This window comes from Uloborus diversus, chromosome 9 (genome assembly GCF_026930045.1).
Source record: "Uloborus diversus isolate 005 chromosome 9, Udiv.v.3.1, whole genome shotgun sequence".
Classification (NCBI taxonomy): Eukaryota; Metazoa; Arthropoda; class Arachnida; order Araneae; family Uloboridae; genus Uloborus; species Uloborus diversus.
This window is the reverse complement of record NC_072739.1, coordinates 12,129,654-12,148,453: the sequence shown is the minus strand read 5'-3', so window position 1 is coordinate 12,148,453 and position 18,800 is coordinate 12,129,654. Positions and strand designations below refer to the sequence as shown.

Genomic DNA, 18,800 nt, shown 5'->3' with positions numbered 1-18,800 from the left:
TTTTTGAGATAGCAGAGTAGGCAAAAACCCGGGTTTTTTTTTAGAAAGGCCCAGGGTTTTTTGGGTTTTTTTAAATAAAACCCCAAAAATACCCAACTAAAGCTGAGTTTTTTAAATGAAATGTGGGTTTTTTAATCTTTTTTTAGAGAAAAAGTGGGGTACTTGTAGCATATTGTAGCGTAAGTATATGGACAAAGCACAAAAATTGTCTTGGGTTTAAAAAAAAAAGCTGGAAAATTCAGCGTTTTCTGAAGAAAAGTATAAAAGACGACGAAACCCAAGAATGGTGAAGTTTCAGATTTTTTAGTTACCATGATTACCAACAGTTAAGGCAAAGTTACTTCTCAAGTCTATTGTTCATTTTTTATTACTTTTTTTTTTTTTTTTGCATTTTCTTTATTGTATTTCATTTTGTTATGCAAAACTACTGTAGAACCTCAAGTAGTTTAAATCTCTTTTTACTGAATTCCAGCTTAATCAAGACATTTCTTTGAATTTTATGTTGCCTGTTTTTCTATTTCTGTGTACAGAGTAAGAAATATCAAACTTTTTTGTAGGATAATGAAAATACTGTAAGTCCTATTCTGTTTTCTGTCCGACCGTTTGAAAAACCTGTTAATTTCTAAAAAAATATACCTTTTGTTTATTCAAAATTTGTGACGTGTTGGTTTGCAGAAAATAATTCACATGAAAGCCTTTTAGCTAGAGTAGTTTCCTCAGTACAATCTACAAATATTGAGAAAATCAGACGTGACGCGACTTAGTCAAGATAATTTGAGTTATTTATTGACCAGTTAAAGAGAAAGGTTAAATATATTTATTAAAATCTTTGAAGTTTTTTTTAATGCCGTTAAGAGTTAAGAAATACTATTAAAGTTAAAAATTCATTTTTTATGTCCATTGTCTTGTGGTGAAGAACAAATAAAAAAGAAGTTTAAATTGTAAAAGTATTTAAATTAATCAAATTTTTTAAAAACTTCTCAGAAAATTTTAAAAATCCCAAAAGTGGGCTAAATAATGGGTTTTTTTAAATGCGTTTTTTCAAAAAACCCATTGGGTCCAACCCAATTGGGTCCAATCCGGCCAACACTGTGAGCTAGTTTACTAATCCAAAATCATCTAAATCATTCTTTCTCAGTCCCAAACAAATATACAGTAGATATCCCTACTGTGTGTCAAGACGGCAGGAAATTTGCCTTGCAATCACACCAAAATAAAACGGCAACACTAATTCATGTTTTTCCCCGTGAACAAAAATTCATATTTTTCCATGTTAAGTTAGATTCTTTTAACGTTTACCAATTCAAAAATTATGTGTTTTCTTGTTCCCACTTACTGAAGGAACAGTACAGTGCTGGTAAAAAAAAAAAATTTCATCACCCTCGCATTTTCACAACAATGGGATTATGTGAGAAGTTTTGGTCGACCGATAAACGATGAATGTATGTGAAATTCTGCAAAACTAATGAAATAAACATTTTACAGCAGGAATCCGATAATTGTTTACGTAGATCGGGGCTGTTTCCGGGCCAAGGCAAACTGCTGAACCCGTGCTCATTTTGTCATTTCTGAACCTGCGTGTGAGTATAGAGAAAAAAAATATGACTTAACCCCATGTCAAATTAGTCTAATGGCAGGATAAAGGTTTTTAAATTGTTTCTTACTAGTTTTGCCCTATGGCACGGAGCAGAACCATCCTGGGAAATGACGTTTGGAACTGAAGTAAAGTGATCCCGGATAGTAGGAAGCAATTTCTCCTCCAAAATGCCAACACCTGAGCTTTTACTGTTCCTTGCACAAAGTGAAGCCCACCAACTCCTTGATCAGAAATACATCCCCAAATCATCTGGGATACAGGATGCTTGACTGTGTGTTGAATGCAGTCGGGATGATATTCCTCTCCTTTGCGGCGCAGGTGATGCAATTTTTTTTTACTACCACTGGTAAGTCAAAAATGCATTTCGTTTTTATCTGTTTTTTCGTTTGTGTGAATTCGTAGATTTTTCTAGACCCACTTTTATAATGCCTCCTAGAAAATCAGTCATCAAGGTATGATGGGTGAAAATTGCCTCTACATTTGAACGAAGCAACTGCCTGTTATTGTTAAAATTTCAACTATCAAAATATCACCAAACTCCAGTGGATTAACACTGAATTCTAGTAGGCAGTGTTCATTGTTGATCACTTTTTCGTTTCTTCATTCACCTAAAATGACACAGTCTTACAGGTAAAACAGTTCAGTTACCGGATCCAGTTCAGCCTCGTCAAAATAAAGCATTTCCCTGCGTGTCAAACATTACCAAAAAATATTATCAAATTCGCAACTCCGGAGCTCGAATCCGTTACCTTGCGGCGCTTAACAATACTAAAGAAAAAGGTAAAACATTCCATTCCAGGTGTGTTTTTTTGGGGGGTAAATTACAGGCTTCAGACAGTTATTGGTGTAATGTAATTTCAGAAGAATAGAAAAGAAAGCTTCCCACAAACATGATGAAAAATTACTGTCATTCACTAAGCGTCAAAGCAAGTTATAAGTTACGGCATTTGTTTCTTTTACCTTTTTCATCCGCCATTAGACAGTGGCTTCAGCGCCCCCAATAGTTTATTGGAGTTGCAAATTATCATGCTGTAGCGCGAATTTCATTGTTTATGACGTCAGGAGTGTTACTCGATCAGTGCATTGGCAATTATAGAAACGAGGGTTACAGTGATAAATGCTGTAGCATTTGAAAGAAATTGATTTTTGTGATTTTAATAATAAGAAATGTAATTCAATTTTCGTATTTCACTGTACCCACTCTTCTCAATGATCTCCAAAGTCAATTCTAATTTTCTTTGGAGCTTTGTAGACATTGGTTTGATTGATATCATAGTTTCAATCTAAATAATTCCCCTAAGTGGCACGAAAAGGTCTGTAATTCTCATTTTCTTTTGGCATCGGAATGAATATTTATTTATTTTTATCTTTTATTTATTTATTTATTTTTTGTAATACCAGAAGCTAAACGCTTTTGCCTTCGGACAAACAAGGATAGATTTACAATGCAAAGAAAAGAAAACACACGCACAGAAGATATTTGTATAAAAGAAAATTGATGAAAAAAATTTTTTTGACATCTTGAATTCAAATTATGTTTTTTTTTTTTTTTTTTTTTTTTTTTTTTTGCAATCAAGAATGTGTGTAAGTGTGTGGGTGTGTATTAGAATAGTTTGAAAGTTTGAAAAAAATATGTTAAAAATTCAATTTTTCAAAAACATTTTTAATTATTGTTTTGCTAATTTTTATAGTGCAACAACCATATTGAACCTAAAAAATGTTTTATAACTTTTACATAAGAGGTTTAGTTCGCGCATACGCCTAGAATTGCGCTAAAATCGCCTAAAATTTTAAATTTACATATGCGCGACTAAAGATATTATGTAAAAGCTATAAAATATTTTTTTAAGGTTCAAACTACGGTATATACTGATAAAGTTATGGTAGTTGCACTATCAAAATTAGAAAAAAAAAGAATTAAAAAATTTTTGGTTATTATTGTTGGTTATCCAAATGCCATAGCTCGGTCTACTCTTATGTCTATATATTCTATGGTTATGAACCTATGTATGTACCTATGTCCGAGCTACTTCTCCCAAACGCCAGTGAACTGACGATTGAATCAGGCATCGATCGATTCGTAATTTTCCCGTCTTTACGTTTGATTATTTAATATAATCCTCCAATAATGATTAGCGGAGATATTAATTAAAAACTGTGTTAATTACGACATACTTAGATTTCGACATAAAAATCCCAATTTTTTCGGAAGCTTTAATTCCTCCATTCAAATTATTATTCAGTGCTTCATGTCAACTTTCGGTATTAATGCTTTTATAAAAAATTTTAGCGGTGAAGAAGATCATTGAGAAGAAAGAGCTGTTGCCATTTCTTTTCTCGAATGTGAAGAAATAAAATTCTGGCTTTTGTTTTGGGCTTTTTCTCTAATCGGGGGAGTTAAAATGTTTCCTTTTTGGTTATTTTTCCGCAATCTGTCACAAAATTTTACTGATTTTTTTCTCTCTCTCTCTCTCTGTGTTCAAGCCTAATTGTTGAACACGCGTCACTGAACATAAATTTTATTTTCGGGGTAGACCATGCAAAGCCAGGTGACGCAGTTAGTGCATACTTAAAGTTTGAAAATTTTTCTTCTAAATTTTAAAATTCTAACGACAGGTCACTATTGATTATATTGTTTATGCGCCTTTAAGCACCACTTATGTTAGTTAACTTTGTGACAGTATGTACGGTTTTTTGAGCAATCACGATTGCTTATTGTTCTCAATTGACTGTTTTGGCGTGCTATCATTTTATTTTCCCACCAGCACCCTCTGCCAGCACCACCGTCGACCGACTCCTCACAATGCTGCTCCTATAGCGAAAACCGTCTCCGGGTTGCGTCCATATCCTACACACACACGCATACACACACGCGCATACAAACTCACACGCCTACACACACTCCTACACACACATACACACACACACGAACGCCTACACACACAGCACTGCATACACAACATGCACACACGTGCATACATACACACACACGCGAACGCCTACACACACTCGTACACACACAACACTGCGTACACAACATGCACACACATGCTTACATACACACACACACACACACACACGCACCCACACACATGCGACTACACAAACACATACGCGCATACATAAACACACACGCTCGTGATTGCGAAAAACATAATTTGAATTCAAGATGTCAAAAATTCAAATTATTATTATTTTTTTTCAAATTTTGTCACTTTTCTTGCCGGAGTCCGATATATAGAAGTAGCATTTCGTGCAAATGCAGATGAACAAGCTAATTAATTTCATTCAAACAGCGAGAAAGACGCCAATTATAGAACCCCTCCCTCTCTTTCCATCACTGCACAATGAAGCGTTCATATCCAGAGGTGATTCCTCCCTCTGAACAACGGGAAGCACTTTGTAATTCTTATTTTTACTGCGTGGATTTTTCTGTATCCCAACGGGAAACAGAGAAACTGCTTGTGCCATTTTAATTGAGTTCTCTTATTTTAATTTTCTTCGTTACGGCAGTTCTTTCTCCGATTTGGTTCAGGAACTTAGAACAATACTTTTACACTTTTTTTTTCAGAAGTGAGGAATATAAGATACAATGTAGTTCTCTTTTGTTTATTTTCCAACGTACATCTTGGGTACAAGGAGTGTTAATTATTGCTGATGAAATTACGTTCTTGTACCCCGATTCACATTCTATTTTTCTTAAAGGGGCACAAATGACGTCACGCTTTAAGGGGGAAGGGTTCTTGAAAGTTTGTGACAAGAGGGGGGGATAACAAGAAGTGTGAGATCACCCCATATTTTATAAGAATATCCTTTTTTCGAAAAATTGTAAACTCATTTTGTACCAGTACTGTGATAAGAAAGAACGTTAAATTCAAGTTACATCAATAACTACGATTTTTTTTTTTTAGCGACCCTGGCTAGTGGTCAGAGGAGTGTGGCTGCGATTGTGGAGGTCCCGGGTTCAAATCTCGGCTCGGGTATGGATGTAATTTCTTTCTCCTGTCCTTGTCCTTCCTTTGGGTGGATGTATTGTTGTTCTGTGAATGGTTGCCTACCCTTATGAACGGGTTCTTATGGCATGTGTGTATTGTGGAAGTCGGACTTCAAACCAAATTAAGGTACAGTTAGAAAAGTGAAGCAGGACACCCCAAATTATTAGCCTAGCAGACACAAGACAACAGCAACATTGAAAGAGTAAGACTGCGAGATTGAAATAAAGACGCAGATTCTCCTCTCTTGTTTTTACTCTCGTTTTTAATTAGGTCTTTAAGGACAATTAGAAACATGAGTCCCATAAATTCAATTCTTATTTTATAAATCATAATACACAAAAAATTTATAAATAATATTTTCTCCGTATTACTGAGACATAAGAGTCTACTTATTAGCTAAAAAAAATTACTAAAATAAATATATAACTAGTATAAGGAATAATAAGAAAAAGAATATGCAACAACGTTAAATTTCACAAATTAACAGAGAATTGCAGACAAGTGTTTCAAGAAACCTCTTTTTCAATCTAGAAAAGTATCGAACATCTTACATACAAAACCTCACGATCCGGATTGAAAAGGAGGTTCCTTGAAAACTTGAAATACTCGTCAGGAGTTCTCAGCAAATTTGTGAGATTTAACGTTGTTATATTTTCTTTGACTTTCGACACAACACAAAAGTACTGTCCGACCACGGATTAAATGGAATTTTCAAACGTCCAGATGAGACGAATCTATCTGAATGAGGGGGAAAAGTAAAAAATTGATGCGCGTATTCCGCTCATTGGAATGAGACTCTGCTTCTGCAAAAGATGACATCGCTAAAAATAATAGATTTGTCCATTTCCGGCTGTAAAACGGGTGTTTGTTTTTCCATACAATCCGTGGTCAGACAGTATTTCGTTGTTTCAAATAACTTGTTGTTGAAAAAAAAAAAGTTTTTTTTTTTTTTTTAACATTGCAAATAAAATACATTTGTATTCAAATCGTCATGCTTCTACTTCAATTTAACTCTCAAATGCATCATGTTTCCATTTGACAACATACCAAGTTCAGCCTTCTTAAACACCATAAGAACAAATTGAAATCTCGTAGTTGCCAGTAACCAAGAAAATACTGAAGATGCTGTAATTCAATTTTAAAGTTGTAAAAGCACCAATCTGATAGAAAGAAACATAGATTTCTTTCTTCAGATTCACATATGTAGGATTTTTTAAATTTTTTTTTTTCAGTGTATTTGAAAATTCCTACTTCTTTTAGTTCTAAGACGAGTCAAGTTTTACGACTACTTAAACAGTTAGCGTTTTTATAATTTTTGTCAATATTTGGGACATATTTGACGGTTGTGTTTTTTTTTTATTACAGTTAAAACCCGATCTTTCGAAGTGGTTGTTCAACCATTAACCATACCCAAAAGAAATTATGATTTTTTGAAGTTTTTTTTTTTTTTTTCATGAGTTGAACTGAAGTTTAAAGCCAAATAACATATTTCGAAGTGTTATTTAAAAAATCATGAATTTAATGATTTAGGTTACTTTTACTGGAAGACTTATTAGTTACACGAATATTTCAAAGTTGAGTAATAATTTAATCAAATTTTTAAAAAGGAACACTAGCTTTGCAACGTTTACGGACCACATAGACACCATGAATTTACACGAAGTCTTCTGAACCAGTTTGCAAAAACCTTGACATACATGTTAATTATGTCGCAATTTTATAGTTTCTGTAGAAATTTCCGTACTCTACCACATGCTTTTAGTCCTTAAAGAGTTAAAAAGTTTAGAAGTGTGATCAAAATACAAAATTAAAACATTTGATTATTCATAAAAGCAGTTTTTATCATACAATGTCAGTCACTTTAAACATTCATATGAATGATGAGCTCATGATATTATTAGCGTGTTCAACTATCAACCTTGGTACACAATCGAAATTCATTGCGAATTCGTATTTATCTATGTAACATTAATCCAAATGACCTGCTTACAAAAATGGGCTCCTTACCAAAATTTGCTTTTCTTAGTTTTCCAATGGTTCTCCTCGAACCATGTTTAGACCAGAGAATCCGGAATTGCGTGACAAATGCGTAATTACGTTAATTTTCAAAGTTTCGTCCATTGATTGTGTTTTATTTGCTATGCACAGCCACTATTAGGCAGGAAATTACGACATAACTGCTAGACACGCGAATATTTTGAGCAAAACAGTACGGTCGCATTTAACCAAATGCAATCAACATTTGGATTTTGAGCCCTTCTCATTGGAATAGAAAAAAAAAGGTTTGAGGATGTTTTTAAACATCAGAAAAAAAAAATCACAAAAATTCCCTATCTTCCCGATTCATGTAATTTGTAGTAAAATAAAAGTCAAGTACATATATTTAAACCAGTTTAAACTGAGTGGGCGTAAAGAGAACGAGATGGCAAAATCAATATATGTTTCTATGGAAACTACATTTGTTGAATTCTTTTAGTTTGTGGCGCCAATTTTTGAGAATTTTCAACCAACTATGCGTGATTCAAGACACAATAATAATAATCTTATACATATAAAATCTGAGTATCTATCAATCTATGTCCAAGCTTCTTCTCCCGAACGACAGTGAACTGACCATCGAACCAGGTATCGATGGATTCGTAATCCTCCCGTCTTCATGTTTGGCTATTTAACATAATTCTCCGATAATAATTAGCGGATATATCAATTAAAAACTATTAATCATGACTCTTAGATTTCAAAATCAAATCCCTATTTTTCGAAGGCTTTTCTCCATTCAAATTATTTTTCAGTGCTTCATCTCAACTTTCCGTCGATTGCTAATTTAACGTTTCATATTGTCTTTGTTTCGTGCGTGATTTTTTGAGGCTTTCCTCAATTCAAAAAATTAAGTAATGTTTCTTTCGGGAGTATTCGACCTAAAATACTTTAGGGAATCATAACAAATACAATAAATGAAGCATTTAAGTTTTATTTCACGTCGTAAAGTAAATGAGTGATTTACATGCAATTTATTATTAGTTTGCATAGTACTGATTTAGAATGTGAATTTTCCTGTTTTCGTGTAATATAAACAATCTTGGCAAACACTTCCCACTGATATAAATCTTGGTGAGAAGATTTTGATAATGGGATTGTTTAATTCAAACAAGAGTACTACTTTTAGTCACAGAAATTGATAGAACAAGCAAAAAAAAAAAACAAGGACCCAGAAAATAATTTTATTTTCCCAACAGTTATTTTTTAATTAATTTTTTAAAATATCCGATTTTTCAAACAAGCCGTGGTCTTTATACGTCACAAATGATGTACTTTGGCGCATCTTTCTATCGGCTTTCATTTTTTAGGTAGCCCGTGCAACGCCGGGACGCAGCTAGTAATAATAAAAAGTTTGCTCAAAAGTGGGGGCGTGAAAAATATTCTGGGGAAAAAAGAAACAAGGGTGCTGAATTAAACTCTTCCACATATCGCATTTATTGACGTTTAGTCTATTGAATTGTTCTGTTTTTAACACGCTTTTATTAGCTTCACTTGTATGTATGTACGTATCTTGTAACGGAATTTTGGATTCTTTTAAAATTTACGACGCGACCTCAGATCCGACGACAATGCAATATTCTATAGTCAAATTAATTAATTAACTATTAATATTAGTTTACTCTGATCTTAATCAATTTTTTGACATAAATGCAGCAATGTAAAAAAGAAACATTTAAAAAAAAAAAATATGCTCGCAAAGATTACTTAAAAATATCTACAAAACCTTTAATTTTTCTGCATCAGAGAAAATTTGTCCCATTGTTTCAAGGAGAAGATGAGTGATAATTGTTTTAAACTAATTTCATAACAAAATTAAGGTGAGCCTTCAATCGGCAATTCATTGTTGATCAGGTCATTGTTCAAAAATTCTTTTATTGAAATGTATCTCAAATTTTCAAAGTGTCTGACCACGGATTGTATGGAAAGACAAACATCCGTTTTACAGCCGGAAATGGACATCTATTATTTTTAGCGATGCCGGCTTTTGCAGAAGCAGAGTCTCATTCAAATGAGCGGAATACACTAATCAAATTTTTACTTTTCCCCCTCATCCAGATAGATTCGTCTCATCTGGACGTTTGAAAATTCCATGCAATCCCCCCCCCCCCCGTGGTTGGACTATAATATAAATATTTTCCGCACACATACATCGATTTTCTGAGATGGATTAGCAGGATTAGACAATTAGTCAACAGGTAATTTATAGGAACAGTTGAATGTTTTTATAGAGCTCGGATATTACACTTTAAGGAGTATAATTATTCTCTTTGGAGTTGGAGACACCGCATTTCGAATGCTGCCCAAGACCTTTAGTCGCTTTGGAGGGGGGGGGGGCGAATTTCATGAATACAAAAGATTTTGAATTAGGTTGAAATTAATATTTTTTGGTAAAACAAGTTAAACTAAACAGAAAATTTTTTTAAAAAAAAATGAAAAATAATAATAGTTTTAAAAACTAAAAAAAAAAAAACAAATAATCTTTGGATGATAAGTATATAAAGTAATAGACCAAATACTTAATTTTAATGTAATACAAAAAAGTGTGGGGGTCTTATCAGTTGTATTCAATTTCTTCCATTTGCTGTCCATGCAAAGATGTAAATAGACAGCACCCCGTGGTTTTTTTTTCATTACATTAAAATTAAGTGTTTGGTCAATTACTTTATATACTTACCATCCGAAGATTATTTTTTACTTCTTAGTCCATTTTGCTACAAATCGTGTTTTTTTTTTTTTTTTTAGTTTTTTAAACTATTATTTTAATTTTCACCTACATTTATCGACAGTTTTTGGTGCTGTGGTCATTTATGCTATGAAAGAATTATTTGTAAGACTATTATTAATCTTATAAATAAACCTTTCTGCAATTTTCCTGCAACGGATAATGTTACACAATTTCATTATTTTGTTGAAATAAACCTAACACCCCCTCTCATCCCACCTCCTCTAAATTTCGAAGCCCCGGATGAGAACAAACGATCAATACGTCTGTCTATAAAATTGCGCTAAGAATCGGTCAGAATGAATTGCAATATTCTCCCTCAATAAACTTCCCTGAATAAATATATCATGCAACTTCCGTTATTTCAGATTATAGGCGGGCATCTCCGTCCGTCCACGGAATTTCCGACGAAAGGACTTTTATTTTCAAACAGTGGACGAGATTCAGGGGTGAGAATGGCGAAGGATTGCCGTGGGCAGGAAAAGGAGCAAATGTTTATTGGATGCCGGGATGCATGCGTCTTAAATAAGATGATGATAAATGGCAGCAGGGATATTGGAGAAAGCACTTTACTTGCTGCTCAATAAAATTCTCATAGCGGAGCGAATTTTTCTAAGAATTGAAATAAATGACTTCGGTGCGACCTTATTTTAGCTTTGGTGAAATATTCCCAGACGACTAGAGGTAATTACGCTACACATGGTTACTACAAATGATTCATTCTTCTTTGAAACGCTATAAATCTAAAAGTATTGCACGTTCAACAATGAGAAATGCATAAAAATTACCACTAACTCATCAAAAATAGGAATTGTGTAGACCAGGAGGCAAGGTTCGCCGATATATATCATGATGTATATCACGATATATATCCGATATCATCATCATCATCATAGTTGGCTCGACAGCCCAGGGTGGGCCAAGGCCTTCCTTTGGAGAATCTTCCAAGACGTCCTACTTTTTGCCTGGGTTTTCCAATTTTTAACTTTGAGAATATCGAAGTCAGATTCAACAGAATCCAACCATCTCATTTTTGGTCGTCCCCTTCCTCGAATTGTCACAGGTTTTGCAGCAAAAACTTTTTTTACTGGGTTTTCTTCGTTCATTCGAGAGACATGGGCCGCCCAGTTCATTCTCCTAATTTTTATGCTTTTTATTATGTCAGGTTCTCTAAACAATCTGTAAATTTCAAAATTGAATCGTCGTCTCCAGACACCGTTCTCATTGATGCCTCCAAAAATGCTTCTTAAAACCTTTCTCTCAAAAATTAATATCTTGTGCTCTCCGGATTTAGTCAAAGGCCATGTTTCAGAAGCATAACTTAGAACTGGCCTAATAAGAGTCTTATAAACCAAGATCTTTGTTTTTCTTGAAATCAAAGATATATCCGATATACATTTCGAAAATATCATGATATTTTGATATTTTTGATATTTATTTTTTCTCAACTAAGGTACAGTCGAACCCTCTTAATGGAATAGCCATTTTGCCACGAAAAAATATTCTAATAAGCGGGATATTCCATTAACCGGGATATAAACGCCTTACATTGGTTTGGTACATTGAAAATGTATTATATTAAGCGGGATATTCTTTTAACCGATATTCTAATAAGCGGACTCGACTGTATATATTTTCAATATAAAAATTATATTAATCATAGTAATATTGTTCATTCATTATTGAAAAAACTGAAAAGTTATGCACTATATTTTTATGATGTGTTAAGTTATAATTAATACAACAAAGGGATGTAATATTTCTTTTTCATTTTATATTCATACGATTATTAGTTATGTAAAATTTTTAATTCATATTAAAAGTGCCTAATTAAATATTGAACATTGGTCAGGAGAAAAAAAATGTCTTATGATTGTGCACCGACTAATGCATTTTTTTATTTCTAAATCATACAGCTCTGTAAAAGTAGTTAACAGAAGAAAAACGAGTAAAACAGCTAATGCTGACTCCATAAATATTGATAAAAATGATAAATGAAATATTAGATATAAATAATGAAAGAAAAGTTAATTTTATGTCTACACATTGTAATTACAATATAAGAAAATAAAGAGTGTTTTGAGGATGCATTTACTATTTTGAAGACTTTAGTTTTTGCTGATTAAAAATATCGGATATATATCAAAATATTGGATGTATATATCAAAATATCGGATATATACATCAAAATATCGGATATTTTCGAAAGTATCATAATATTTTCAAACCTTGCAGGTTGTAATACGAGTGCAATATTTTTAAAAAGGCGACAAAACTGGAAAATCAGTTTTTATTGAGCAATCACGATTGCTTATTGTTCTTATTTGACTGTTTTTGGCGGAACGCTGATTTTATTTTCCCGCCAGCACCCTCTGCAGCATCACCGTCGACCGGCCGCCTCACGATGCTGCTCCTCTTGCGAAAACCGTGTCCAGGTAGCGTCCATATCCTACACACACATACACACACCTACACATACACACACTCATGCCTGCACACAAACACACATGCCTACACACACACACACGAACGCCTACACGCACACGCGCGTACACGCACAGCACTGCATACACAACACTCACACAGATGCATACATACATTCACACACACGCACCCACACACATGCGCCACACAAACACACACGCGCATACATACACACACGCTGCGAAAAACATAATTTGAATTCAAGATGCCAAAAATTCAAATTAATATAATTTTAGTTTGCATTTAATTTCTTAAACTTATTTATTTATTTATTTTTACAGTATGCATGGTGTTCATCTGTACCTTCGGTGATTTTGGGGGCACATTAATGGCATTGTTTATGTACCTCAAGTTCCAAAAGCCTTATAGAAGAACACAAGGATAACGACCATGCGGAAGAAATGACTTGACGAGAGCGACGCTGAACCAAAACGTAACACACACAAAAACCCCGTTTTTTTTTTTTTTTTTTTTTTTTTTTGTCGCAATTTTGAAAATACTGCACTTGTATTAACATCTGGTTCCAAATCTTGATGAATTTATGTTTATTTTCATGGTTTCCTAATCCTTGTACGTGCAATACTTTTGCGTACATAGCGTTTGGAAAACGAATGAATTACTTGTAGCAACCTTGTATTACATCAAATTTGAACCTGTTTTGTCCTTTTAATGAAATTATTAGATTCTGAGCAACCAATAAGTGCTTGATTCATGCAATCAAAACCAAAGCGTTCCATCAGTACCGTCTTTATAGGAGGCCCATTTCTTTTTGAGAAGTGTACTGGTTTGAATACCAGGCAGGCTTCTTTATCTGCTTCCTATAGTTTACTAGCATTTCCGAACCAGATATAGCTCGGGTAATGGAATTAACATGGGATAACAGTGCTTGGTGCACCTAGTTAAGAAAACTCCCTATAATAATTACTTATTATCTATAATTTTTCTAATTTTGGGAGGGTCCCAGGGCCCCTGGACTCCTTAGAAATATGCCCTTGTCCTTAACCGATCCTTAACTGTCATTAACGATCGTTTTAAAGCATTGATTTTCTTTGCAAACACAGGCCATCCACATTTTATTGTTATAACTATGTTTAAGCAAGAAGTTATTTGTATGCAACATTTTTGGGGTTTTTTTCTGTAGTGAAAATTATTAAGCTGCTTGATGAACTGACTCTGAAGCAAGCTACATAAAATTGGCCGAGTGAAAAACAGTCTTCTCTTAAATCGATCGCTGCTACTTTTAATGTCTGTCCTTGTGACTTATTAACGGTTATTGCAAAGCTAACTTTTACAGGAAACTGCACTCTTTTAAATTCAAAAAGAGAAAGCAAAAGACAGAAACATTATCATTTGACTTGAGAAAAGCCTCGAAGAATCACGTGAGAAACAAAAACAATATCAAATTTAATTCGCTATCGACCAAAAGTTGAGATGAAGTACTGAATAATGATTTGAATGGAGGAAAGCCTTCGAAAATAAGGGATTTAAATTTCAATGACAGGTTTTAATTTCGCAGAAATTAAGGGGTTTTAATTAATTTCTCCCGAACTAATCGATACTTCGAAAAATTCTTTCTTAGTGGATACTTTCGTAATCATGTGGACATGCCTGCCAAATTTCAAGTCTGAGGTATCAGCGGTATTGGCTGTGCGTTGATATATATACACTGGTGTGCAAAAATTAAGGACGAGACGGTTTTTTCAATATAATTTTGTACAAAAGCTTTCCAAATCAACACATTTAATACCGTAAGATCCCCAATACGTAAGGACATGTGTAATGTAAGCAACACTTACTAAAAGAGAAATCAGAGGGATAAAAAGAAGCTTTATTGAAAAAGTAGCATGGAGCGCAATGCGACTGAAGGCAGAAACATCCCTGTGATGGGTGTCCAGCAAGAAACATCCGGTCTTTAGTAGGGGTTATGATCTCCCCCGACTGCTAGGCAGGTTTCACAGCGTCTGCCCATGCTGAGAAGGAGGGTGTCAATGAGTTGTTGAGGCATTGCTGCCCATTCGTCTTGCAGCGCCAATCGAAGCTCCTGAATCGTTACTGGTGGTAAGGTACGAGCTGCCAAGCGTCTGCCTAGAAAATCCCATACAAACTCGATGGGATTGAGATCCGGAGATCGTGCCGGCCAATCCATACGTTCAATATCCTCACTCTCTAAGAGCTGTTCGGCAGCTACTGTGCGATGACATGGTGCATTGTCGTCCATGAAAAGGAACTGCGGACTCATAGCGCCTCTAAAAAGAAGCACATATGGAAGAAGAATCTCGTTACAATAACGGGTCCCGTTGACTGAACCTGCGTCGAAGATGTGAAGGTCTGTACGACTACCAAGCATGATGCCTCCCCAAACGAGAACACCGCGACCTCCATACCTGTCCCTTTCAATGATGGTTCAAGGGATGATTGCGGCATCCCCGCTCTCTCCAGATGAGTATGCGATGAGAATCGCTACTCAGACTGAATCTGCTCTCATCTGTAAAGAGTACTCGTCCCCATTCTTTGTCTCTCCGATTCCGGTGTTCCCGGCACCACAGAGAACGCCTTCTCCGATGGGCAGGCGTTGGAGGTACACACCGTATAGGGCGTCGTGCAAACAGATCACCACCGTGCAGTCTTCTGGCCACGGTAAAACGCGATATCGGTCGTCCAGTCGCCTGTGTCGTGTGTCTAGCGATTTCTCCCGCTGTCTGCCGCCTGTTTCTTCTGGCCTGTAAGACAATATACCGGTCATCTGCGGGTGTGGTTCCTCGTGAACGACCACTACTGATCCCCCGGATAGCTGTTCCTGTAGTTTGAAATTGTCTCCAAAGTCGTGAAACGATGCTGTGAACAATTCCGAACTCTGCAGCCACACTTGTCACACTGCGGCCTTCCTCCAACTTCCCAATGATTCGACCTCGGGTAAAAGCATCCAGATGTCGTCTAACAGATTGATTATTCGCCATTTCTCGCTGAGGCAGCAACTCGGTGTGATTTTAACTGCTATACGGCGTGCAATCTCTTTGCCAGAAATACTGATCTTACACCGACAACATGCTTTATACTACTCAGACACTCCCCCATTACGTCTGCCTGCATATCTGCGCATGTGCTACCGTACATCACCTTACTTAATCTCCTGATTGGTCTTTCTGTCCGCTCTGCCTCTTCGTTCAGCTGATATGCTAATTTTTCGACTTCGTCCTTAATTTTTGCACACCAGTGTATGTTATCTCAGGACATTGATTTTTATATAAATAGATTTTGAACTCTTCATTGTAAAAGACTGCTTTAATGTGTAGACCAATTAAAACACCTTCTTTTATCTATGCCTCACTTAAAATTTTTGGATTTGTTCCTGACTTGTAAGAAATCCGTCTATGTCCAGAACTTATTGAGAATATTTTTACTAACAGAGTTTAATGTAAATGGAGGAGGAAAGGCTCATAAGGATTCACAAATGGTTTATATGACATAGTTTTGGTTCTATAATTGAAGATTTATTTTTGATCGTCAATATTTGGAGCAGGCGATGATCAAGAGGGGGAAGCGAGCAAATATAACCTAAATCAGCGTTTTTGAGGCTTTATATTTCGAAAAATTTGCCTCAGCCCCACTATTTTTGCCCAAAAAATTGCAGTTTGCCCCCACCCCCTTTTCTGACGATGACCCCTTCCAAAATTAGAAGCTGGATCCACCCTTGGTTTGAAGGACGCTGCGAATTAATCAAAATATGCACAAAATGAGGATTTTTTCGCAAAAGTGTGTGGTTATAGATTCATTATTTTCAGCCAAAAATATACAAGAGACTCATATTTTCATCCAAAGGGCATTTTTCATGCTGCGCAGTTCTACTTGTTTTGGCGGAGATAGCTACTTGTTGATAGCTACTTGTTATAGGGTTGAACAGTAGAACTCCAGTAGAAAACAAAAGTATTGTTTTTTTTTCGCATGATAATAATACAACCCCGCATTTTTTAAAGCACTGTTTTTGTAACTTTCATGGACGAAAAAATGCGTGTCGTTCACCATTAGGAAATAACAGGAACTACTTAAACAAAGAGATTCAAAAACCGCTCATCGGTGATATTAGCGGCACAGTACAAAAAGTTGAAAAGAGTAAATAACGATTATTGATTTAAAATCGAAATTTAATGCTCTTTCTTGCCACAAATCTCGCACGAATCTGGCTCATTAGACTAGTGTGTGGTGGCGTATTACCGATAGAACCAATAGTGACTCGTAATTTTCAGAGAAAATTTTTCAAGCTTTTATTGTTCGCTATTAAAAACGAACGAGTAAAAATAACATCATTAGTGTATCGTGCATATTGCAATATTTGAGACTAAAACAGTTAAGGGGTCTAAGGACCTTTAAACTTCAAAATTTTCGATTTTCTGGGAAAAATATATGTTATGCACATTTTAATTCTGAACAATTTGATACCTTATTTATTACTATACGCTAAAAACTTTTCGAGTTATTGCAAAAATGCCTAAACTTTCCCCATAGAGATTTATGTTAACAGTAGCTGTTTAAGCCTCTTTTTCTCAGGTACCGGTTTCTTCGGTTTTCTCGTTTTGCGCGCATGATATCTCAGAAAGTTTCTTATATATGTCCGTAAAACTTTTAATGTATGTTTATCTGGTTCATATTTATGACCTGAACCTAAATGTATTTATTTTTTTTAAATTATTTATTTATTTTTTTGAAATTTGGTAAGTTAGTATCGAAAATTTCCAAAACTTTGGGTAAAAAATATTTATTTTTAAATATTAACTTTAATTTTTTAGTTGAAATTTAGGTTCAGATCGTTAAGATGTATCAGACAAACATGCATGAAAAGGTTTACGGAAATATATAAGAAACTTTCTGAAATATCATGCGCGCAAAACGAGAAAACCGAAGAAATCGGCACCTGAGAAAAAGAGGTTTCAACAGCTGCTGTTAACATAAATCTCTACGGGGAAAGTTTACGCATTTTTACAATAACTCGAAAAGTTTTCGGCGTATGGTAATAAATAAGGTATCAAATTGTTCAGAATAAAATTATGCATAACATATATTTTTTCCAGAAAATCGAAAATCCTGAAGATTAAAGGTCCTTAGACCCCTTAAGTGTAGTAAGTGTAGTATTGCAAAATGCCTTGATTTTTAACCCCCGACACACAAAGGAAGGGGGTTATAAGTTTGACGTGTCTGTGTGTCTGTGTATCTATGTATCTGTGTGTCTGTCTGTGGCACTCTAGCGCCTAAACAGATGGACCGATTTTAAAAAACTTTTTTTTTGTTCGAAAGGAGAGTTGATCGAGAGTGTTCATAGCTAGGTTGCATCTTTGGATGACACTAACTAAAGAAGATATTAATTAAAAACCTCTAAAAGGTTTTTCGTGATTTTTGTAGTGAAAACATATTTAAAAAATTTAAAATTTAATACCAAAATAAAGAGATTTTTTATCCGCGTCTGATAGAATGTGTTTGGAACTTCCATGTTACATGGAATTCGAATTATAACGTCATTTCAAAGCAGATTTTAATAACGGCTAAGCCTTTATTCACGCGATTGATCACCGAACTCATTGTTCGCCGACAAAGAAATTGAACGCAATGATTTGAAATTTTCATCTGTTGCCAGTTTCTATTTGTTAGCAAACAAAATACTTGAAATTGATTTTTAATAGCATAAGGCTTTTGAAAGATTTTCAATTTTCCCTCTTGATTCTACAGTTGCGACTCAGTCGGGGGCTTTTTAAACTTTTAATTTTAGTTACTTGTCAGCAATACTGTTGTTTTGATATGTGCCTCTAGTGTCGCTGATGAGCAATGTTTAATTGAATGCTTTTAGTTCTCTGATAGGTTATTCTGATAATTAATCTAGTTTGTTTTGTATTTCCATTACTAGCTACGTCGCCCGGCTTTGCACGGTCCACCTCGAAAATAAAAGTTATGTCAAGTGACGCGTATTCAAAAC

General features: G+C 34.8%; 1 protein-coding gene across 1 annotated transcript in view; it reads right to left on the bottom strand.

Annotated features, from left to right (window-relative positions):
- Window positions 1-2,853, bottom strand: part of LOC129229753 (glycine receptor subunit alpha-1-like) — a gene marked incomplete in the record, with an annotated part of 110,076 nt that extends 107,223 nt beyond the window's left edge. The window contains 1 exon segment of the mRNA XM_054864123.1: window positions 2,795-2,853. Coding sequence (XP_054720098.1) covers window positions 2,795-2,853 — 59 coding nt within the window.
- Window positions 2,854-18,800: the final 15,947 nt, after the last annotated feature.